General features: G+C 38.6%; 1 protein-coding gene across 1 annotated transcript in view; it reads left to right on the forward strand.

Moving 5' to 3' along the window:
- The window catches only part of Skor2 (SKI family transcriptional corepressor 2), a 35,026-nt gene that overhangs the window by 8,049 nt on the left and 2,200 nt on the right, over nt 1-24,777 (forward strand). Inside the window, exons 4-6 of the mRNA XM_076837157.2 lie at nt 8,672-8,737; nt 9,121-9,219; nt 19,402-19,469. Coding sequence (XP_076693272.2) covers nt 8,672-8,737; nt 9,121-9,219; nt 19,402-19,469 — 233 coding nt within the window. The remainder of the gene's footprint in view (nt 1-8,671; nt 8,738-9,120; nt 9,220-19,401; nt 19,470-24,777) is intronic.

The raw sequence follows: 24,777 nt of genomic DNA on the forward strand, positions 1-24,777 counted from the left end.
ATGCCTTATCCGGTGCTCACTGCTGCTTAGTGGAAATATTTCTCCCATGTGACAAAGGTTAACATCTACGCACACAGGATAGTGTTTACTTATTTACTCACTGACTCCGCAATTAGATTCGAATGCATACTGTGTGCTCGTTACTTTGCTAGGCCCTAGAGATTCAAGTAGAAATCAACACCACTCTGACCTTGAGTTACTGCCAATCAAGAGGAGGAGACAGACTAGCTATGCTGCAGTAGAAATACTATGATAAGGATCTACACAAAATTGCATCCAGCCAAGTTTATATTAGTAACACTGTATTGCTTTCATCAATATCTAATCCAGTCATTAGTATTGAAAATAACAATTTCTTTTCATATGCAACTATAACATTGAAGAGTGAACTGTCTCTTCCAACTGCCCGATAAGTCAGAATGCAATTTTTAATTTTTATATGAATTTTTTTCTCTCCCGTGGTAGTCATAAATGTAGTTCACGAAATTCCAATGACTTTTTCCTAAACAACTAAGGACATAGAAATATTTTCAAGTCATAGTTACTTGCATTAACTGACCCCTAATGCAAATACTTAGTTCCAGTAGATTTTTTTGGTTCAACATTTAATTCAGTTTAGCCTTTCTTCAACCTTTCAGCCTTATTGGTAAGTTACTTTGCAGCAATTTTTTGAAGAGATTATATTTTTAAATGATTTTTAAAAACCTCTTTGTTAATGGCTATTAACTTTACACAGAATCTATGTTTGTACTTCTGTATAATTAGAAGGGCCAAACATTGAAGTTCTTAATTAGCCCAAATTTCCCATAAAGCCAGTAGACCTTTTATCTATAGATTCCTTTAAAAGTGGACCATGCTTAAAACCAAACCCAGTAGATTGAGGGGATAGTAGTTTGGTCAAAATATTACCTACTCAAAAATATAAATGACAGCATTTCGCTTGCAATCCTAGAGTTAGGGTTTTGCATATTCGTTTTGAATAACTTCAGTGAAGTTAAGTGATTTGAAATTGAATGCACTAGGGTAAGCTGGTAAGACAGCTCAAAGCTATTGCAGGTCAAGGAAATCAGGGAAGTGGAGTCATCCCCACTTTCCAATCCCTTTCATTGTAGAAATGCCAGCACCATCGGACCCTGAGCGTGGCTGCATCTTGTTATATGTATAGAAGTTTTAAAATCAATTTGATTTCCACTGGCATGATTCTCTAGTGTACTTAATATGCTGTGGATGGATTTCTGAGAATAGTAAGAAGCAGTTACACTTCTCATGAATATATAGCGGATGAGGCACTCTGATTTATTATTCCATTCTATTTTAGAACGGGCTTATGATTTTTTTTTAAATGCAAAGGTAGAAGAGAAATTCTTAAAAGCACAGAAAAGTAGATCTAGGTTGTAATTCTCTCACTTATTAGGTAAATTCAAGTAAGTTTGTGTCTCAATTTATCTATAAATTTTGATGAAACTTCTAACCTCTAATTTAGTACAAACTTTTACTTTTTTCTAATGTATTTTGAGGTCTTTCAATATATGTACTCAAAATTAAATAATCCATATGTTTCACATATCAGTTTTTTTGTTGATAAAAATATTTTCTTACTAATGATTTTTTAAAAAATGTATATAAAACTCAAGGAAATAGAGAAGGACAATAAAAAAACTTTCTAGAAAAAAAATATTAAATAGCATTAACTCACAACACCAATTCTAAAACTCAAGAAAAATCTTGCATGGACTCAAGATTTACTGATCAAAGATGTTTAATGTACTGATTCAAGAAGCAATATTTATACAACTCACAATAAGTTTTGATCATAAGTTATAAAGTTTTCATTACTCTTGGGTTTAATTGTAATCCCACCAGCATTACTTAATCTTGCACTTGCTTTTCCCCAACCCCCACTAATGGCGTTAATATTTAGTTCATTCTATAGAATACCCTCTCCAGTGATATTGATTTTCTTTTTTCTTCTGCTCTGTGACCTCACTAAAGTGCCAAACATCACAGGGGAAGTAGTTTAATGTAGAAATTTAGCACCAAGAAATTAGCAGAAGTCTATGTCCTGTTGATAGAGGAGAAAATTATTTAACCTTGCCTTCTATATAATTGATTGTTTAATGTCTTGATGAAAAGCACACTTTAAAAATTCTCTGAATCTAAACAAAAAGAAAAAGAAAACAAAAAGACAATTATTTATAGTTAAAAAATAAAAATTAAAAATAAAGACTCTCTGAATCATATATTGTACTAAATTTGAGTTATACCAACTGTAGATTAATTTTGACCTCATCCTGTTTATACCTCTAAAATAGATTGTAAGAGAAAGAAAAAAATTAAAAAAAAAAAAAAAACAGAAAAACCTCGATTAAACCCACATTATAAAACTAAGATCAATTATTTAAAGTCAGTGTTTATTTGGGAATTAAATGTGCATGAATGGAGTTTGTTCAACAGAGGTCAGGCCCTGTGCTGAGGTTTCTGGGAAGCAAGAAGGCAGAACCTTAGTCCAGCCTGAGGGGGCATGGGAACAGCATGCAGAGACCATTTGCAGCTTTCAACGCAGGATGTATCTGCTTTCCTGCACCAGAACACAGGTGGTAGCACACAAGCCCATGAACTATGGAAACATTGGCTGCTTGACTGAAAGGATGGTTCTTCATCTAAACGTTAGAGTACATGTGTATCTCATGTGTGGACAAAGCCCCAGACTAAAATAATTTCCTCCAGTAAAGTTACCTTGAGTGGGCAATTATATGACATGCTTTCTTTCTATAAAAGGAAATATTTTTTCCAAATATTTTTCATCAGTATTGTCAACAGCAGTACTAGGGGGACACAGAGGCCCTTTCAGTGACAAACAACTTGCTGGCAGCTGGCAGTATCTCTGAGTACCAGTTGAAGGCTCAAGGGAGAATTTATAAAGGAGATAGCCAAGACAAGGACCTGGAAACCAAGTGGAGGATGAAAGGAGGGGCAAGAGAGATTGCATTTCTGTAGAAGGATGGGTGAAGGCCACATTCCTTACTCTTTACCCAAATGCATGGTATTTCATATTGTTCCCATGCATTTAGTACACCCTATGTATATACAGGTTACAATATTTAAACAATCTTATTTATTGAATTTAGAGATTGGCTTGAGAAGAGTGGTGCTATTTAATCAACTTCTCCTCATGACCACAAACAGAACATGTCATCTCACCTACTCATTTGGTGGTAATTAAATGAGTTTGGACAGGGGATGTAGCTCAGTGGTAGAGCCCTTGCGTAGCATGCATGAAGCCCTGAGTTCGGTCTCCAGCATCACAAAAATAAAATAAAAGTAATAACTAAATGAGTTCTAAAAGTGTAAGCTATTTTTACTTACTTGTATGTTCATTGATATTTTCCCATGTTTTGGTTGTAATTCAGTGCTATGGTTTGGTTTTCTAAAGATCAAATGGAACAAAACTAATTTCCTACTGGAATATCACCAACTTTCCCAATAATCTGAAAATATAGAGTTAGCCTAACTTAATCAGATTGTATAAATGGATCAAAATGTGCTTCTTCATTTGTAGGACTGTGTTCATGTCTTAGAACCCTTTATGACACATGCGGATTTATAATAACACTAGTTGATATTTCTTTCATAAATCAGAATGAGTTAAGTCCAAGTATTAGTGGAATACATTTGTATCCTTCCCTAGGGTAGGAATGATAGGGCTACCTGTAGGGCAGCATCTCCCTATTCTCAGAAAACATATTTCTAGTGGAGAAGACCAGAATAACAGAGGAGAAACACTAGAATATTGGATACAAGGGGCAGAGGAAAGATGATAAGCATTTTGAATCACAACACAGGAAGGAGGTCAGTGGCATTTGCGGAAGTTGAGAAAGGCTTATAGAAGTGTCATTGAAGCCAGGCTGCTATAACAAAAACACCATAGATTTGGGTGTTTTAAGCAATGTTTATTTCTCATAGTTCTGGAGTCTGAGAAGTTCAGGATCAAGGTACCAGCAGATTCAGTGTTTGATGACAGCTCTCTTTCTGATTCATAAATAGCTATTTTCTCGCTATGTTCTCATGTAGCAGAAAAGTGGGGAGGGAGTTCTCTGAGTCCTCCTTTATAAGGACACTAAAACCACTCCTAAGGGTTCTAGTCTCAAAACCTCCCAATCACCTCCCAAAGGCTGAACTATCGCATTGGAGATGAGGATCTCAACGTATGAGATTATTGGACAGATACAAACATTGAGACTATGACTGACAGGGACTTGGATGGCATTCTGACTTTAGATGGACAGGGAGGAGAGGGAAAGGTACCTTAAATAAGAGAAACAATGTAAGATGGAACCGTCCAGTAGAAGTGGGAAATATAGACTTGTCTTCAATAAAGGTTTTGTGTTGGCAGTGGACACCTCCATTTAGCAGGTGGGGCAAAGCTATGGGAGAACATGGAGGCTTCAAGGAAAAAGTCAGAGTGGATTCTTTGATATAGACCACTGGGAGTCTTTGCAGGTTCTTGAGCAGAGGTGTAGCATGATATGTGAGAGAAAGCAGTTAGTTGCTCTTGTGCCTTAAAAGGTAATGATAATGAATTTATTGACTGATTTTTCTTTGTAGGTTCCAGTTCCTTCCTCATTTGCTATTTACTGCTCATGTCTGCTGCAGCATGGTAGCATGGAATGGATTCTCACATCCATGTCTCTTGTATTTCCACTTTCCAATGGCTGAGTGAGGGCTGAACTAAGGGTAGTGTGGAGCATTCACTTAGAACCGGGACCACCTGGTTCTGGAGGACCCAGGAGAGGAACAGGAAAGCAGGAACCTTGTAGCCCCAGGCCCCCTGCTTCCATTGCAATGGCAGCAGTAAAGTTTCTCTAACATACATGATGCTGCCTCTGCCTGCTGGGGCTGCATGGAAACTATGCCGAGCACAGTAAGCTGGACCTGTGAAGGTGCCCTGGTGGGGGCTATTGTGATCAGATCCCAAAAAAAGCAAGTTTTAGTCACATCTGTCCATTGGATGCGCTATTACTGAACATTAAAAAAAAATTGTTTTGAATTTTGAGACGAGGTCTAAGTTTCCCACATTGTTCTTGAACTTCTGATCCTCCTGCCTCAGCCTCTGGAGTAGGTGGAGGTACAGGGGTGCACCATGGTGCCTGGCTCCCAGGGTGCATTTTATGCCCTGATTATTCATTATGTTCCAACTTCAAACCACTCGACTGTTTTGTGTGGTCTGACTTAAGACATGTTTGAAACCAAATTCCTTCTGTGTGTAACATTCTCTCCTTTAGCTCTATACACTAAGACTGCTATGTTTCCCTACACTGCAACTTTTTTTTTTTTTTTAAAGGGAGGCTATGAGAGAGAGGGAAGCCAGCATTTTAATGTTGGGATATTTCCAAACCCATTCATTAATTTTGTACAAGTAAAATGCATCTAACCTGATGGAATATTTATAAAAAGTGGAAGCTCACTGTCAATTAAATCACATTTATTTAATCTAGTATTAGACTGCCTTTTTTTTTTAACCAGATGGTAAACATTAGCAGTAATAGTGAACAAACATCCAGGCTCCCAGAGGTCATTTTTAACCACCATTAACAATCTGGTTTTCACGGATTAGTAATATACAAAAGGCAACCGTCCAGTAAAAGATGCACACAAGGCAGTCGAAGCGGCTTCTGTGCTCCTTGTTTACCTAACATCTAACTACTTAAAAAATGCTTTGTAAGGGAAACATTTAAATCTTCTCAGCTCAAAAAGTTTCAGTAAAATATCTGAAATAGACACTGATATTAACAAAACCTCCTCTAAGCTGATGAAAAGCAGAGCTTGTTATTAATGTCACCAGCAGATTTTCCTGTGGTTCATGTTTCCATTTATTAGCTATCTGTTTAGAGGTTTCATACCCATGTAAAACTTGACTAATTGTGAAGTGGAGAAGACAGGCATTTTTGCAAATCATATTTTAATTTTTAAACTGAATTGTCAAAATGAAGTGTAATATAAAACAAAGAGTACACAAAATATACTAAGGAGTCAAAAAGAATCCCATCCCTCATGTGATGAGAACATGGCTTCTAGAATTGCCTTTTCAGGAACAAATGATCTCATCTAAATCATGTTTTGAGTGATCAAGAAAGTTGTGGAATGATATAGCCTCGTTATATCCTATAGATAAGTGCAAAGATATGTGTGGGCTGGTTCTTCTCTCATTCAGATTTAATATTGTATATGAGTATGAAACTTCTACATACTCAACTGGCTGACTGAGACTAAACAGGCAACACTGCTCATAATCTATATTTATTTTCATTTCAAAATACCATTATCCTTTCTTTACATATAAGTGATTCGTCTCAACCTTTATATTATTCTTCTTTTAGATAATAGTATTATTAGGAATTATATCGAGGTCTCTATTTAAGCTATTTCACAGGTATTTCCTTGTTACTTTCTCTTTATGTGAAGAAAGCCAAGATTTTAAGGTTAAGAAATAGACCTCTAGGCCTATAGAGGTCACATCCAAGACGAGTGGGAATGAGGTTGTGTGGAAATGACTAGCTAGTAGAGAAAATGCCTGCCATTAAAGAACTTAGGAATGCCAAAGATATTATTAAGCTCCATCCCTAGCCATGCATGTATTCTGAAACACTCGCATACACACAGGTACAGATATTTGCAAATACATGAGCATGCTTAGCATGCACACACTCCTGAAAATCACCAGGTGTAGTGCAGAAATGCCATTTATAGTATCATGTTGAAGATTTTCCTGTTAGTCCATGATACCCAAGTATAAGTTGCTGCTTTGGGGAGAAATTGTTTCTCTTTTCATGGAAAATTTTACCTTGGCAATGAAATTTTCTAATATTCCTACAAGTGCCTGGGGCCATTACAATTTGTTTCTTTTTCGGGGAGCGGGATACTGGGGATTGAACTCAGGAGCACTCAACCACTGAGCCACATTCCCAGCCCTATTTTGTATTTTATTTAGACACAAGGTCTCACTGCGTTGCTTAATGCCTCACCATTGCTGAGGCTGGCCTTGAACTCACAATCCTCCTGTCTCAGTCTCCTGAGCTGCTGGGATTAGAGGTGTGTGCCTTCATTTTGTTTCTTGCTGAGGGAAATGATAAATAGGAGAGAATTGATACAATGAATTCTTGCTTATGCCATAATTTAGAATTTATGACCTCCTGGATTCTTTTCAATAACAACTGAAGATACTTTATTGAAGGGTTATTGTGTCTCCAGGATTATGTTAAGCACCAGCCATGCAGAAAAGACAGAGCCCTTTCCTCCAAGTGGCACATGGCCTAGTAGGTGAGGAAGAAGAATAGGCAGACAGGACCACAACCTGTGCAAGATGCTCTCAGGACACAGAGGAGGGAGCTAGCCTCTTGGGGCTGGGGAAGGGAATCCATAAAACCTTTTCAGGGCACCCCCCCTCATACCAGGGATTGAAACCAGGGGTGCTCTACCATTGAGCTACATCCCAGTCCTTTTTATTTTTTTTATTTTTTGAGACAGGGTTTCACTAAGTTCCCCAGAATGATCTTGATTTTGCAATCCTCCTGCCTTGGCCTTCCACTGGGATTACAGCCAGGGGCCATCATACCCAGCGTCAGAGTGCCTTTATCTGTTCTACCATACCTCTCTAGACAAGGGTAGAAAGCTCAATTACATTACTTGGATATTGCAGAAATCAGTTTGAAGTTTTAATATACAATTATCTGCTTAGCTGAATGATTGAATTTCTTTGGTTTATTTAGATTTTCTGGATTATGTAGACTCAATTTCCTGTAGATAGGACTTTAAAAAAATTGTTTAGCTTTCTATTACTCTACCCAGCACAAGAAAAATAAGTAAGAATAACAATCAACAACATAGTTGGGGTTTGTTGTTTGTTCGTTTTGGTGCTAGGGATTGAACCCAGGGCCTTGGGCATGCTAGGCATGTACTCTACCATGGAGTTACACCCCAAGGTCCCACAATATAATTTTCATTGGTCCAAAATGAGTAGCTAAAAGACTATCTGCAAGCAAGTAAATATTTAAAAACTAGCAGATAACTAATTTCATATCTCTGTTTTAAGTTGATTTTTTTTTTTTTAATAAGCCATCCATTGCCAAGAAACCCCTTCAGGCTTATCAATGCTAATGAACAACTCAAGGCTTTCCCCCACTTCTTTTTCACTGCCCCACATTTTAGGGACCTGACAAGTCTAGGAGGCTTTTCCCTCTGTGGTCTTGAGGGCCTCCTAGTTGAAATCAGGCTACTTCACTCTTCACTTCAGGGAGGAGAGCAGCTCTGATCAGGTTTCTGCTGGAAATCCTAACTTGTCCAGCCTGCTGTTTTGCCCATTCCAGCAATTACTTGTGTTGTAAAGGATGGAAGTCGTGGGGAACCTGGAGAGGGTTGAACTTCAGGATTCTGCTTTCACCGGAGCTGCTGAGCACAGGCCAGGCAGTTCCGCCCTCCTTTTCTGTAGCTCCCTCCACGGTTCAGGAGAATCCGACATGAGCAAATGAAAACCACACTTGGTTCTGAGCAGTTCTAATTTCAGGTTATATTAAATAAACTCTTTTGTAGATATTCAAAGAAAATGCAAAAAAAAAAAAGACTTTCAGAAAATAGCCTACACAAAACTAATAATATTTTTCTCCTTTTTTAAAAGGTGAACATACACAAGAAACCAGTTCACCTCATTCACTCAAAAAGGATGTAGAAAATATGGGGAAAGGTAAAGAAAAGTTTTCATCCTGTAGAACTTCTCTTAGCTTTAAAAGACTATGGAGATAATAAGAGGATATTTTTGTTCTACACCATATTTTAAGCTTGACAAGCAACATATGAATAATATATGGACCATTGGGTGGATATAATTGAGATTAATGCATACATATCAATCAATACATGACACTGTAATACAATACTTTAAAATAATATATTACATTGATTTATATTCATGGATTTCTGCACAAAATCTATCCTATGTCTATGCAACACTTTTTAAACTGGTAAAATATTTTGTCTTATAATAATAAATTGCCATATATAACAGTTCTCTAGAGAGTTATTTATAAAGATTAGTAAAATGACTCTTCTTTTTTTTTTCCCTATTAGAAGAACTTCAGAAGGTTTTATTTGAACAAATAGATTTACGGAGACGACTGGAACAAGAATTCCAAGTGTTAAAAGGAAATACATCTTTCCCAGTATTCAGTAAGAAATCACTTTTATTTCATTGAATTTGTGATATTTGCTGACATTTCTATTATTAGCCTTAAGAATGTGATTTTAAGTATTAAGGGATTAAATTCAACCCCAGACAGGCTTTCCATGGTCTAAATATTCATAAATTATAGTATTTTAATTATGCTTTCAATTGGCTCACAGATAAGATTCCTTACAAGAACCTTTTGGTATTTATGTATTGATATGTGTATGTGTGTGTATGTATAGTGTCTATTTAAAAATAAGTATATAGACATGTAATTAAAATGTAAATATATTCATATATTCAGATTGTATGTTTTTAAATAAAATAATTACAAGTATTTATTATTATCTAAGATAGGAAAAGCGAAAGAACTCTTATTCTTAAATATCTCTGAATGGGTACCTGGTGCTTGCAATATGTATAAATATGAAATTTAAACTTTAACAACTTAATGCACATGAATCTTTTGTTACAGTAGTACCTCCTTATCTTTGGGGATACATTTGAAGATTCCCATTAAATGCATGAAACTGCCTTTGGGACCTACATATACTGATTCTTCCTAAACATATATACCTATGATAAAGTGTAATTTACAAAGGGATTAACAATAACAATAATAAAATAGAAAAATAACAACCATATAATATAGTGAAAGTTATTTAAAATTTATGAATTGCTTATTTCTGTAATTTTTCATTTAATACTTTTGGACCATGGTTGACCTTGGGTATCTGAATTAAGAGGGGACTACTGTAATTAAAACTGATATAACTAGATGAAAACGGATATAACTTTAGCTGTTTTGCATTCTCAATTACCAATGAATGTTAAAACTCCATTCCAAATGCAGGGGCAGAAGACATTGTAGCCTAAAAACCATCATTCTGCTCCCAGAGTCTTGGAATTTTGGAAAGATTGTATAGAAGGTATCCAAAGTTCTAAAATTCACCTGCCCTGAGCTGGGTCACATGGGACAAATGCATCCAAGTAGTGTTTTTCAAGCTTTCTGGAGTTTCATGTAGTCAGATTCACCTCTTCTGAGAAAGTGGGAAACCAAACAATATGTACACTTTTAAAAAATTATATAAATTTAAAATTAACTTTTTCTGAGACACTTCTTTAGAATACCAGCAGGACCCTCGCTGTTAATCTGGGCATCACAAAATTCGAGTTGGCAGTTCTGTGCCAGAGCCACAGACCAGCATTCAGCATCTATAAGATTTTGTAGTAACTGTGACCATTTTGATCGTGTGAACTTGAAGGTCTGTGCTCACCAAAGCTTCCCAGGTGCCATAGTCAGCACAAATGAAAGTGGACGCCAGGAGCATTTGTGAATAGCACAACCTGTGATTCTGGCAACCTGTCAAATTGAGTTTCAATAATACTTAGTGGGAACTCAACACGAGAGGGTAGCTGAGTGTTGGAGGAGAGCTCTGACCACAGGAGCAAGAGGGTCTGCCAAGTTTATGATCTCTTTGGAACTCCAAGACAGGTTTGGGGCTCCAGGGCTTCAGTGTTTTAAATCCAGAGAATTCCTCTGAGCCTCAGAATAAAATCGAAGGCAGGAGAACAGCCAATAACTTTGGGTAGTATATTTAGGAACATCATGACATTTGTAGCTTCAAGAAAAGAAAAATATTAAAAATATCTTTGAAGCCTTAAAAAAAAAAAAAAAAACAGGTGCTTGGACAGGATTCAGAATTCTCTACCTTCTAAAGCTATATCTTTATTTTATTTTTATGTGGTCCTAAGGATCAAACCCAGTGATTCAAGCATGCTAGATGAACGCTCTACCCCAGCCCCCTAAAGCTATATCTTAAGAAAGATTGTATCTTAACAGTTCTTTGCAGCAAGGAGCAGACGGCAAATGATTTATTTCCCCGTGGTTGGTATTTATCTAATTGTAGAGTTTGCAAAGCCCTGCTTTTAGATCAGTGAAGTGGGTCCAAGTCCCATTGAATCCCTAACGTGCCCTTTTAGCTCCCCTATGAAGCCAGTGTAGCCATAATTTATCCTATTAATAAAAAAGAACTAATTAACAGTCATTTAAGGAATTGACTAATTTACAATAATTTATACATTTTCCTTAGTAACTGCTCTATTTTACACTATGTATAATACATTTCTGTTAAAAAATATTGCTATGATTGGCCAGTTTCAATTCAAATCTATCATTCATTATTTTTATCTGAATTTAAATAAATCCTCTGTGATTATCACATGTATAAAGCACTTCGATTGAATAACAACAACAAAAATTTCCACTTTTTTTATCTGTAACATACTTGACTGACCAAGGAAGTGGCATGTTTGTGCCTAAGTTTGAGTAATGTGTGGTTTCGACACACCACAAAGAGGCAGTCAATTTCACACGGATGGAAATAGCAAATGCGAATTATGTGCCTGTTAACTAAATGTGAGGGGCTGTGAGGCTAGTGGATGGATTTAAATTCTGTCAGATGGAAACTGTGGACTTTGTAAAGCTGCATTGGAAGAAAGCCTAGAGGAAGCTTCATAAGAGTTTTGGAAACCTTCTTCCTAGGAGGTAGACAGACATTCACAGTTATGATTGAAAACCCAGGTAATTTAGAGCACTGGGAACCCCGGCTAGAGCTGTAGCCCATGACAACAGGAATCCAGGCTCAAAATTTTACCTGACCTGGGTCGATGCTCCCTGCTAGTTGCCCAACGTGGAAACTGTAAAATGAGGCAGATCATTCCTGTCTCAGAGGATGAGAGGACTAAGTGAGACCATGGATGTGAAGTACTGAGCATGCTGCTAGCACAAGATGAGGGCTCTGTCGACATCAACTGCAATGACGGTGGTGATTCTGTGGAAGGAGGAGGAAGAGAAGGGCATCAGCACTGAGCTCTAGGAAAGCCTTTCTAAAATTGGAAGCAGATGTTGGACTTTGAGGGCTTCTTGTTGTGCTGAGGATTGATGAGGTCCACGGGAATTAACCATGAAGGTGGAGGAGGTACAGATGAAGATCAGAGGGTGGAGGAGAAGGAGAAGAGTGGGAAGTGAAGGAGGTGATGGAAGGAGAAAGGCCATAAAAGAAGAGAGAAAGAAAAAGGAAGAAGGAGGAGAAAGAAACAAGTCTCCATCCTTGGTTGGGGAGCAGAGGTTGGCAGGATGAGTAGGAACAAGCAAAGCTCTATTGTTGAACTGGAGGCTTCCAGGAGCAGCAGTGCCTGACCCTGGTGGAAGAACCGAGTAGAAGATCCATCGGCCCAGGCAGGGGGTTCCTAGGGAGGGCTCCAGCCTCCCCCAGTCTCTAGCTAGTGACCTGGGACCAGTTCCCTTAGCTCTTCCCCAACAGTAAAGCAATGCTATACCTACCTCCAGGGCTTGCTGAGAGGATTAAATGAATGAAGCGTTTCCCATGGAGCTGGGTGCAGAGTAATTACCAAGAAATGCAAGTCGTTACTACTGAACGTGTTTTAAAGTTTTTTGCTTACATTCCTGCATGGTCTGTACCATAAAACAGCTAATATCAGAAAAGACAGCACCTAGAGATTTCTTGATCTGTACTTACAGAGGGTGGAACAGGCAGGGAAGCTTATTTTGATACAGGACAGTTAAATAGAATTGACAAACTGAGTGGGACATGAGAGGAGACCGGGAGACCATCCCAAGAAAGATGGGAGACATGGATTCTAGAATTGGGGGGTAGGTGTATGACCATTATCAAGGTCACTTTGAGATGACAATGGAATGGCTGATCAAACATGTTCCGCAATGACCACCATGTTGGATAGTAAATGATTAATAGTGACCCCAGATGCCACCATTTCAAAGTCCCCACTGATGACTGGTCTGATCATTTTTGCAGTTTTTAAGTCAAAAAGTCATTTTGACCACCACATCTTCCTCTCCGTTAGCAATCTGTCTCCTCTCCCTCTCTTCTCCTCCAGCGATGCCTTACTTCAGTGCAGCATTCATCCTTTGGCTGTAGTTTTAAAATTCATTTTGCTTTCTTCCCACTAGCCACCTATGTGACCTCAGAGCCTGGCTCCAAACCTGGGGGCCCTGTCTGGTGGTAGTAGAAGGGTGCCCGTGTCCTCACCTCCCTTCTCCACCCCAGCTCTGGTTATTCCGGTCTTCCTCACACTCTACCTTTGGCACCGTGTTTTCCACTCAAGAAACCATAATGGTTCCCACTTCTTGTCACTGTTGTGTCCACATTAACTCCTCATTTACTCTCAAAACCCTCCTCTGCCGGCCCACCTTGCCTCTCCAGCCTTCTTTGATTTCTCCCCGCTCCCAGCTCCAGTGAGCAGGCAGACCCTCCCCACCCCCTGGCTGTCCACCTCTGCACATGGTGGTTCTGGGGGCGGGGGAATGGCCCCCTTGGTCACGCCCTCCTCATCCAGGACACAGCTCCAGGAGGCCTGCCCCCCCAGCCCCCCCCCCCCCCCCGCAGTGGGCACCCTGTTCTGAAATGAGTTCTCTTGGCCTCACTTCTGGTTCCGCCATGCGTTGTCTCCTCCTCGGCCTGGCCCCTGTTACCTTCCTCACCTACTAGGGGGTGAAGAGGTCCAGGAGTGGACCACCACTGGGTGCCTCCAGCGCTGGCGTATCGTGGGTCCATCAAGACCCCCAGGCAATGGTGGATAAAGGTGTTGATGTCAGATTCAAAGAGACTGAAATTGACATTGAAAGAGGATCGGTGAGGATCGGTGAATCCAGGAGCCACCAGGGCTGAGAGTGGAGTCCTGGGTTCTGCAGGCTTGAGGACCAACTTGCAGCCCCCGAGAGAACTGGGGTGGGAAGGCGGGTCAGTGACTCCAGGGAATGGGGGCTTCATGAAAAACCCAAGTAGATTCCATCTAAAATGTCATCATTTCAGATTCTCATAAAGCATTGCTCTCCCAGAAAGCTGATTCCATTCTATTAAAAACAAACGACATCTCAGCTACCTGAATCTGGTTGTCTGCGTCTTCCCCCTGTGACCCGTATTGAGGGTTCACTTATGTTCAGTGGCATCCCTCCTCCTTCCTCTGTCTTCTTGTAGCACCCTCTGGAGGTGGTGGGGGGAGTCCAAAACACCTTACAGACCAAACATCCCTGTAGTTGCTTGGAAACAGTGATGGCAAAATGAAGATGATGTATGGAAAAAGAACTTCACAGCCTGGTGCGCCCTGAGTAGGGTGTCCTGGGTCACCAGATGTGCCACACAGGCTTTCTTCTTACCTACAGCCCAAGAGCGCAGACTGGATACTTCTCTTGCTTCTTGGAGAGTTTTGGCTTTCAAGCTTTCCTGGTTGCAGTGTGCAGCCTGTGCCACTGCACTGTGGCAGTTCTCTCTGCTACCTCCTATTTTATCATCACTTTCCAAAAATTGTTGAGTTTTAAGGGATTCTCATTAGAGAAATAAGCTTAATCATTTCATCTCCAATTATATTTCCATCAAGTTTTAGCATATATTGAAGCTTTTAATATTTTTGTTTCCTTGTCAAGTGACAGTCTTCGTATCTCAAAAATTATGTTTGGGGGCTGGGAATGTGGCTCAAGCGGTAGCGCACTCGACTGACATGCGTGCGGCCCGCCACATACAAAGACGTTATGACCTCAGATAACTAAAAAATAAATATTAAAAAAAAAATTCTCTCTCTCTCCCTCTCTCTCTCTCACTCTCTCTTTAAAAAAAATATGTTTGTCTTAGAAAATTTTAAATAAACAGAAATACAAAGGGAAGAAAATAGAAACTTCACCTATAATCTTGCAAATGCTATTAACATTTTGGAATTTCAATCTCCTTTAGCAAATTTGTCTTTTAAATACATATTAAATTCTTTTTTTTAACAGTGAGATTTTATACGAACAATTTTTTTATCCTCCTTTTTTCCCTTCCTTCTTTTTTCTTTTTCTCCTCCTTCTCCTTCTTTTCGGTACTGGGGACTGAACCCAGGGATGATCTGCCACTGAGACACATCCCCAGCCCTTTTTAGTTTTTATTTTGAGACAGGGGCCTGACTTAGGTGGCCTCAAATTTTATCCTCCTGTCTCAGCCTCCTGAATTGCTGGGATTACAGGCCTGCACCTGTGTCTAAGTCATCTCTTCTTTTTTTACTTAAAATGTGTCTCTTGAGGCTGGGGAAGTAGCTCAGTGGTAGACCACTTATGTAGCATGCATAATGCCCTGGGCTCCGTCCCCAGAAACACAAACACACACATACACACACACACACACACACACACACACGCACACACAGTCTGTGCCACTGTGTGTGTGTTTTTGTGTTTTGCTCAAGGAGGAAAAATTCTCTTTTTATTATTACACATCATTCTATAAATGTCTTCTCCTCTCTCTCTCTCTCTCTCTCTCTCTCTCTGTGTGTGTGTGTGTGTGTGTGTGTGTGTTATTGTGCTGGGAATCAAACCCAGGACCTCTCACGTGCTAGGCAAGTGCTCTCCACTGAGCTAGTAAGAATGTCCCTATGAAGTCCTCTTGTGTTAGACAATATGGTTTGTCCAAGCTTCAGATGAGACACATTGTAACTAAAATCTTTGCACATGTCCATTATTATTTCCTTGGGATAAACTCCTAAAAGAATTGTTATTAAAGGGTATGAACCTTTGAAAGCTCTAATTTCAAGTTTCTTCCCCAAAAGGGTGTGCCAGTTCATGCTGCCTTCCTGGGTCCACACGTAACATCTTTTAGTCTTCACTACCTTAACTGAAAAAATAGTGCCTCGTGTCATTTTATTTCTTTTGCTACTAACATATTGAATACTTTTCAGCTGTTCATCATTCATCTGTATATTTTGTAAGTTCTATTTTATATTCTCTCCCTCTATTTTTTTTGATGTGTCCATTTTCTTATTGATTTGTAGGAATCCCTTACATACTAAAATATTAAATTTTTGACATGACACAAATATTCTCCGCTTTATATCAATATCTTTAGATGGTACAATGGTGTTTTGTGTTTGAGAAGTTTAATTTGTAATTTATTTTCATGTCAAAGTTTTCAAGTTCTGTCTAATCAAACCAATTCATCTTTTTTTCTTCTTTGATTTTTTTTTTGTCTTTAATGCCTTTCCCCACTGCAATCCTCTCAAAGATATTCATTGTTCATTTTTTTAGAAAATAATTTAATGTCTTCATTTTTCTCTTCATTGTAAGGGATTGTATCATGTACTGTAATAGAACAATGAGCTCGAATGAAGAATAGTTTTCATCATTTCACTTTTAATTACTCTTGGCTATTTCCACCCCCTGACTATCAAATCTTCTGGAATCCCAAGGAATGTTCCAGCCAGGTCAGCTTCTGATTGCCCCTCATTCCTAGTCTATCTCAGTTTACCACTTTAATCAGAGGCACCCTGGATCCCTAGAGAGACAGAGGAGCCTCCTGAGGCTTAGAGGAAAGCTGTCTTCTAGAGAGAGGCCTGCTTTTCTTCTGGGCTGTCTGTGTCTGCAAACACTGGTTTCCTGGAGGCATTTAGGCCAGGCCATGGGACCATGGTGTTGGAACCAGGGCAATTTGTGGAGGACTGACTCCCCTGTTGCCCTGTCGAAGCCTGTGGGCTTTGACCCACCCCAGAGCACCCTAGTGTGGCAAGGTGGGTGCCAGCTCCTCAGACAGCACCTCACCCCTAATTGTTATCAGTGTGAATCAAAATACCGCCCTCCTCCTTTCCCAGCATAGGAAAGACGGAGGTGGGGGAGTGCTTGGGACCCAGCCACATCCGTTCACCTCCTCATCCAACCTTATAACACTAGAGCAAAAAGGGCCTCAAGAGCACAGCACTGCACACTATTGCTTCTTCAGATAAAGGTCTGAGGCAGCTAAGTGGGGCAGTTCCCAGCGATGGCAGAATCCCACCTGCAGGTGGAGAGTACCATGCTGGATTCATTAACTCACTCCTGCTATGTGCCGAGCACTGCAGAAGGCCTGGGGAAATTTAAAAAGTGTCTGTAACTTCTCTTCCTGCCCTTCAAGAATTCATTGTTTAGCTGGAAGATAAATGTGTAACAACTAATAGTGTGTATTACGGACATATTTACAGAGTTGCTGATTAAGTGCTGGAGAAGTACCAAAGAAAGGTGATTGATTCTGGCAGAAGGAGCAGGAAAATGTGAGAACTTTCTTGGGGAGATGATGTTGGAACTGGACTTTAAATAAAAGGCTAGTATTTTCTGTGAAGGCAGGAGCAAAGGCACAGAGACCAGAAGTTGCGTGCATGTTTGAGGACTGGAGGGTGGTATGATGGGTGGTAGGTGCAGGGTGTTTCCTCTGAGCCCTCTGCTGCTGCGAACTGACCACTCCCAGGCACCCTCTCCTTGCACACCATTCTCCACCTCTGCAAAAGCACTGTTTCCTTCTTCCATCCCCAAGGCAATGAGAGTCCCCATCCTCCCTCTGCACCAGATGCTTCTCTCTCTGCAGTGCCTTTCACAGCAAATTCAGAAGAGAGATTAAGTCTTTGAAAAAAAATAAATAAAATGCATGCTTGGGGTTGGGAAAAGAAATCAAATAGTATAGAAGATAAAGGTAAAAAAAAAAATAAAAGCAACAAAGTTTTACTCTCTAAGTATCCAGAGTCTTGTGAGTGCTAAAGATTTATTTATTATCCTGAAAATGATGGCCATCAGAGATTTTAAAGTGGGAGAATGAAAGGGATTTGGAAAGAGAGGGACTGGAGGCCTGAGATCAGTTGGGAAATTACTCAGGGAAAAGGTAGGTGCAGGGTGTTGCCTCTGAGTGTTGCTTGTGCTTGGGAGGTCACAGGGACAAAGAGTGGAGGAAGGAGCGAAGACACAGGGGATCCACACATCAGGTGGCTTCAGAGGTGGAAGGGAGAGGAGAGGAAAATCTGAGAAGGGAGTTTCTGGTTTCTCCAAGCAGCTGCTCTATCTATCAACCATAAATGCAAAAAATAAATAAATAATAAGTATAATACTTAATCACACAATCATGTTAATTTCTCCTTTAAAGCACACAGAGCCAAAGCTAGCAAGTCTATGCTTTAAAAAAAAGATCACATGGAGAAGGTGCAGTGCTGTGCTATGCACTTCAAAGTCACTTCTTAAATGAAATAAAAATGATAAACAAGTGAGCTGGGTTTATAGCACAATGGTAGAGCACTTGCCTGGCATGGGTGAAGCACTTCACTGGGTTTGATTCTTAGCACCACATATAAGTAAATAAAAATAAAGGTCCATTGACAACTTAAAAAATTTTTGTTTTAAAAAAATGATGTATACACAGAATTATAAAATGGTTTTTGTATAACAGTATCTCTTAAAGTCCCCTCTCCCTGGTTTCTTGGATTGAGGCAGTTTATTTAATGGCATCAGGCCAAAGGGGGACATACCAGGGTTAATATGGGTAAGAAGGACTGGCTGTTGGGAGAGTCAGGCCAGAATACAAGTGAGGTGAGCTGTAGGGAAGCCAGCGGGCGTGTTCCAAGGTCGTGTTCTAGTGGCCCAGAGGCATCATCTGCATGTTGGTCAGTCCCCTCACTGTCAATGAACTTGTGAAGATAGTGCAAGCTCAGTGCTGTACTTGCACAAGTGTGCAAAGATCAGAGAACATGAATGTAGTGGATCTTTCTTTATAATTCTTCTATAAAAGGGACTTGATCGGGGCTGAGATGCTATGAAATATAAGAATAGGCCTTAATCTCTCAGAATTTATTGTCTGATTCTAATTAAATCATAGGTGCTGAAAACATGTCTTTAAACAGCCATGATGTTTACTTAAAAGGGTGTGGGTGGCTACAGTGCAGGGACTCTCTATGGAACTATCAGCAATATTTTACTGGTCCCTCAACATCCACTGGGGATTGATTCCCCCTGCAGGGGAAGATCCATGAATGTTCAAGTCTCTTACATAAAATGGCATAGTGTGTGCATATAACCTCTGCACGTTCTCCTATATACTTTAAATAATCTCTCTATATAATATAATCTCTATATTATTTATAATACCTAATTACAATGTGCATGCTATGTAAATAGTTGTTAGACCGAATTGTTTAGGGAATAGTGATAAGGGGAAAACCTGTACATGTTCAATACAGATGAACTTTTTAAAATTGCATATTTTTGACCTTAGGTTGCTTGAATCATGAATGCAGGACCCTCTGACATGGAGGGCCAACTGTATACTAAAAGTAGATTTTGCACTTCAACTAATTTTCTTCTCTATTTCTCTCTCTCTCAACAGATAATTTTCAGGATCAGATGAAGAGGGAACTAGCTTACCGTGAGGAAATGGTGCAACAGTTACAAATTGTAAGATGAATTTCTACTTAAAAATAGATGCAACTTGATTGATTTGTTTTCAAACCCCCCAATGTGTATGAAACTGTTTGTGTTTTTTCCAGGGAGTCCTTGGGTCCACTTACCTCTCAGCTGGTTTATATGCTAATCACCAAGAGATTTACTTAGGAAACAGGGTAAACAGATGTGTCAGTATGCTTCCTCTAAATGTAACTACCTACCATGTGTTAATAGACAGATGCGTAAATTGTCTCTGTGGGCGAACTAGAGGTGTCTGATGTTTCCTTCCACCAAACAAACTTCCATACCTGGTGCTGTGCTGCATAAGAGCACAGTGAGGGGCCACTCTCTCCTGCCCAACCCTCCTTTCCTGACCCACACCTGAGCCAGGCCCTCCACAGTCAATGGAGCTTAGTATACACACAATTAACCAATTGCATTCACTTGAAGGATAATGAAAAGAAACATTATTTCCAAATAAAGTGTGTTACTCTATCCTAATCATTCTTCAAAGTAATCTATTTATATAGGAGAAAAAAAAAAAAAAAAACAGAAGGATGTCTGATAAATGTAGTAGCTTTGTTTGGGATTTTTGTTTGTTTTCTGAAGTCCTTGCCCTTTGTCCCTGCACAGACACATCTGGTATTATTCATTAGTGCTCTCAAAGGGTTCTGCCAAGCTTCCTCATTTTCATGAGTACAATAGGGAAACTAATTTCTGCTCAATATTTTCAAGATATTTTTAATCACCTGGATAAAGACATGTGCTGATCCTTAGTGGTATTACCAGCATGATTATTATAATTTGGGTTGCTTGACATTTTTGAGCTGATCTGTTACCCTTGTACCAATTAGGTGTGGGTGTCTGTGCATCTTGTTTCAGAACTAGATATCTAGTCTCTGTCACAATTAAGAAATATGTTTTAATGTTTCCTTTCTGCATCTGTTGTGCCTGTGTTCATGGAGATTCCTTAGAATCATTCTTAAAGCAGTCTTGGATTTCATCATGTTTTCCCGAAATCTGGGGGCACTGTATATAAGATGACGTTACAAGGTGCTGCTTGTAACTCTCAAAACAGCCCATTTGTTTTTTTTCTGACTCAGTCCCTTAATGACAGCTCTCAGTTCTGAAAACCTCTATACAAGATGCCCCTTAAATAGGACTTTATCTTATGTTAGTTTTGTCAGTCAGTCTTGTATACACCTAAATTTACTATGGAGAAGAGAATTTTCTTAATCAATTGGTAATAAATCCCTCATAGATAGTAAAAAAAAAATGTATCTACTATCGTCAGTTTTTTATTTCTAGATAATAAGTGGTATAATTACTTGCTGTGAATATACCTATTGTTTTCTTCATCTAAAGGAAGAATTTGCATATAAGCAGAGGGATATAAAAATTTTAGACCTTACTGATTTTACATAGGGCATTATTTTCATTTTTTAAAAAAATTGCCATATATGAGACCAAAAAAAAAAAAAAGTGATTTCAGGGTAGTGGTGAATATAGCAAAATTGGCATTAGAAAAGGAAATAAAGTATTTATTTTATTTCCCCCTTTCAAGGCTAGTTACATAAACTTAATGTCTTTTTTATATTTGATTTCTTTAGCAAATAAGCAGGTGGTATTGATAGAAGAAGAAATATCTCATATCTTTTGAGATAATTGGCACCTGGAAAATATGAGTTGGTATTACTAAACATTTTTATTAGACTGTATTACAAAATATTTTATCATCATGTATCTATGGATCTAGATGAGTCTTATTCATTCCTAACAAGTTAAATAGTTACACAGAAGCTAGAATTTTCTCCCCAACCCTACAGGTACAATTCCTGAAATTCACAAAACTACATTCATGTGATCAACAAGAAAAATTGGTGAAATAGACATGATTCATCCCTCCTGCTTCTTCCCCTCTTTGGTATCCCACTGCCTCCAGCCCCTAGCAGGGTCTCACATCAACAAGTTAGAAGTAAACATTTGCCAAATGAATTTTCACCACCCATGAGCTCACCTGACCTAACTCTGATGCTCTCATAGAACAGTCCCCTTAACTCCTAATGTCCCTGGCTTGGTCCTGATTTCCTCAAATGTTCTTTTACCTGCTATGCAACTGCTGCCACAACTAGTAAAGTAAAGCATACAGGTGAGTTATGGGGAGCTGGTGTATTAGTACTGCGCTGTCAGCAACTAGCAGACGTAAGCTGAGGCCCATGTTGTCAAGTTTTTGTTTTGTTTTGTTTTGTTTTTTCTCAAAAGATAATCGTTGTAAGGATTGACCTGACAGGGATATTATAAGGTGCAAGTGAGTAATAAGCAGGAAATACACATGCAAGCCATAAAATGCCAGGGCCATGTACAAGTAGTGTCTATAATAGTTGAACCAGTTAAGCCTCGGTGGCTGGAGAGATTTTTAAACAGAAAGGATCTGTGTTTGTGTTACACTATCTGCTTTAGAACTGATACAGTGTTACTTGAATAGTGATATATCTAGTTGCCTTATTCAGCTTTATGTATCTGCTAATGTACCTGGGGGAAAGTGTCTTTTAGAAATTCCTATCTGAAGATTATTAAGGAGTTGTGAAGTATCACAGTTATTGGCTTTCTCAAGATTTTAGTTGAATGATCTCATCCATCAGTAAATATCGTTGCATACATTGCTTTCTGAGAACAGAACAATCCACTCAAAATCATTTTATACTTAAAGTTTACAGAGTGCATATTACAGAATAATCATTTTTTCTGTAGATGAAATAAAAACCAATCCTATCTTGCAGTCAAATATATTAAAATCATCATATTTTGTAATGACTCCCATAGACCCACAGTGGATTTATCCTATGTGTTACACAGCGTTCCTATTCTAAAGACTTATAAGGAAAGCATCTCGGGTATCATTGCCATAAAAAGAAAACTTCTGAATTTCTTTGGATCCTGCATTTATAGATTCTCTGCTGACTATCATTTCTGTGCTAGTGCATATTTTTCTAGTTTGTTACATGTAAAATTGTGGTGACCATAGAATCAAATGATAGACTCTCCTTGTGCATTTATACATAAATATGCATGTATCTCAATGCCAAGCTTAAAGCATATGTAGAATAGTTTATTTAACATTTACTTAGGAACACAGGCTAACACTTTAAAAAATAGCTTAAAATTTGAGTTTCAAAGTATTTGACATAGTTTGTGTTAAAATCCTGCATCTCTGCTCTGGGTTTTCAAATGCTTAAAGCATTCTCTTTATTAGACTGGATTTATTTACACACACAAAAACAAAGTCCTCTCACTAGGAGCCCAATACAAATTTTTAGAATTTAAGAAGTTCATGAAAATGTAAATGTTTAGTATAATAAAGGGTAAAAGATCCCTCATTCACAAATGAATTGTGATTCTAGGGAAAATATGTTTAATTAAAAAAATTCATCATCCCTTTGGTTTACAAAGAAGCTGAAGATATTTTATTCAGTGAATAACCCTTTGATTAGGGTTTCCAAGAATGGATTATAATGATTTACAACATGAACTGAGACTATTAGGGTGCCCTGATAATCTTTTTTTTCCCCATTGCTTATTTGGCAATAATTTTTTAAGCGGTGCATCTCTGTATATAAACTATTACTGCAGTTTTTTGTTTTTTGTTTTTTGTGTGGAAAACATGCTGTTTTCCTTTAAAAAAAAAATTTTTTTTGTCCTTGTCCTTGAAGGACATTGTGAAGCTGCAACACAGCACATGGTTAGGGCTAGACCCAGACTCTCTCCTCCTTAGAACTTGCAGGATAGCTACTGCAAAGCACCAAGACAAGGCATGTTCTAGTCTTGAAGTGCCCTCTGCTGTTTTTCCAGAATGCTGCAGTCACAAGCAGCAAGGGGAACTGGTCTCAAAAGTTCTTCATTAAAAGCCTCAATTAAAATAATGTTCAATCAATAGATTTAGTACTAATGTTTCATTCACTGTGGACTTGTAAAAAAGCAGTTTACCACTTCCCAATGGTGAGAGCACAGTGCCTCTTTGCAGAGAAGGGAGCAGTAGGTCTTTCCCATTGCTGTTGAGCGCTGGCTTTGGATAAGGGCTCAGCTCCTCAGTGGAATGGACTTTTCTTGGAGTTTCTCCAGTATTCATTAGGATGGAACTTACCCAGATTCTTAGTCTCAACCCAGAGAGTTTGTAAAAATATGTTTTACATGTTTCAAAAAAAAGTAAATCAAACAGTTACTGTTTTGCACTGTACTTTTAGAAAAAGATTCCTAGGCCTCTAGAGGATTTTGCTTTTATGGCTGAGTGTGTGTCAAAGGAGATCCCTGCAGGTCAGGGGCCTTGATACAAATCAACTTCTGTGGAAGCTTCCTTAAGATTTTAAGATTTTCTAACAGCAGAAAGATTTTGACTACTTGACTCCTCCGTGCCTTTTTCCAATTATTCATCTATTGCCTTGCATCTTCACAATAATCAATTTCCCTTAATTCTATAGCCTTCTCATCATTCTTGCTCTGAGATCTTGACTCACCTGAGTGAACTCAGGCTAAGTCTCTCTTAGCACAAACTAGGAAAACTGAAAGACTCCAATCCCTGTCCTTTTTGCACTTCTAGGGATCAAATCCAGAGGTCTCAGGGCCTGCAAGCACTCTACCACTCAGCTACATTCCCTAACCAACCCCAATACTTTAGCTCAATTAGAGTCAACTGGGAAACTTAGAAGTTACATAACATTTAAATTAATGAATTAGTTAATTAATTATTTTTTGTTCATGCAAATCTGGGTGATTTCCAAGCTGGCCAAAATGAAAAGAAAACTTCTGTAAGTCCTGTTGTAGCAGATGTTCTTGGAATAATGGCTTAAATGGAACTTCTAGAATCCTGAGCTCCTGGAAGTTGGGGAGAGTTTGCTGATATGTCTGTAAACCCAATATTGCATTTTATGGAATCTGAAACACCATCAATTTTAAGAGGCACGTTACTTGGTGAATTACAAGAAAAAAAATTTTCAACCATAATTTTAAGAGGGCATAATTATAATAATCTGATTTAAGAGATGTTAAAGTGTGAGGAGGAAACATGTATCTTGGAATCAATGAAATAACCTAGTTTTCATGAACAAGTAGGCCATTGGCTAATGTAATCTTTCTTTAATTTTTCCTTTTTAAATTTTTGGGGGTTTTTGGCTTTTATTTCTTTTTGTTTTAAGAAAATAAATTAACAATTAGTGTTTGTGTGAAGATAATTCTCACAGCAGTTTAAATTCCAGTCTGGGACTTTCGGGAGGGACATTTGAAAATGTCCTTTTTTCTCTTTTCTTTCTCCATTTTTTACCTTAAT

Source organism: Callospermophilus lateralis, chromosome 17 (genome assembly GCF_048772815.1).
Source record: "Callospermophilus lateralis isolate mCalLat2 chromosome 17, mCalLat2.hap1, whole genome shotgun sequence".
Taxonomy (NCBI): domain Eukaryota; kingdom Metazoa; phylum Chordata; class Mammalia; order Rodentia; family Sciuridae; genus Callospermophilus; species Callospermophilus lateralis.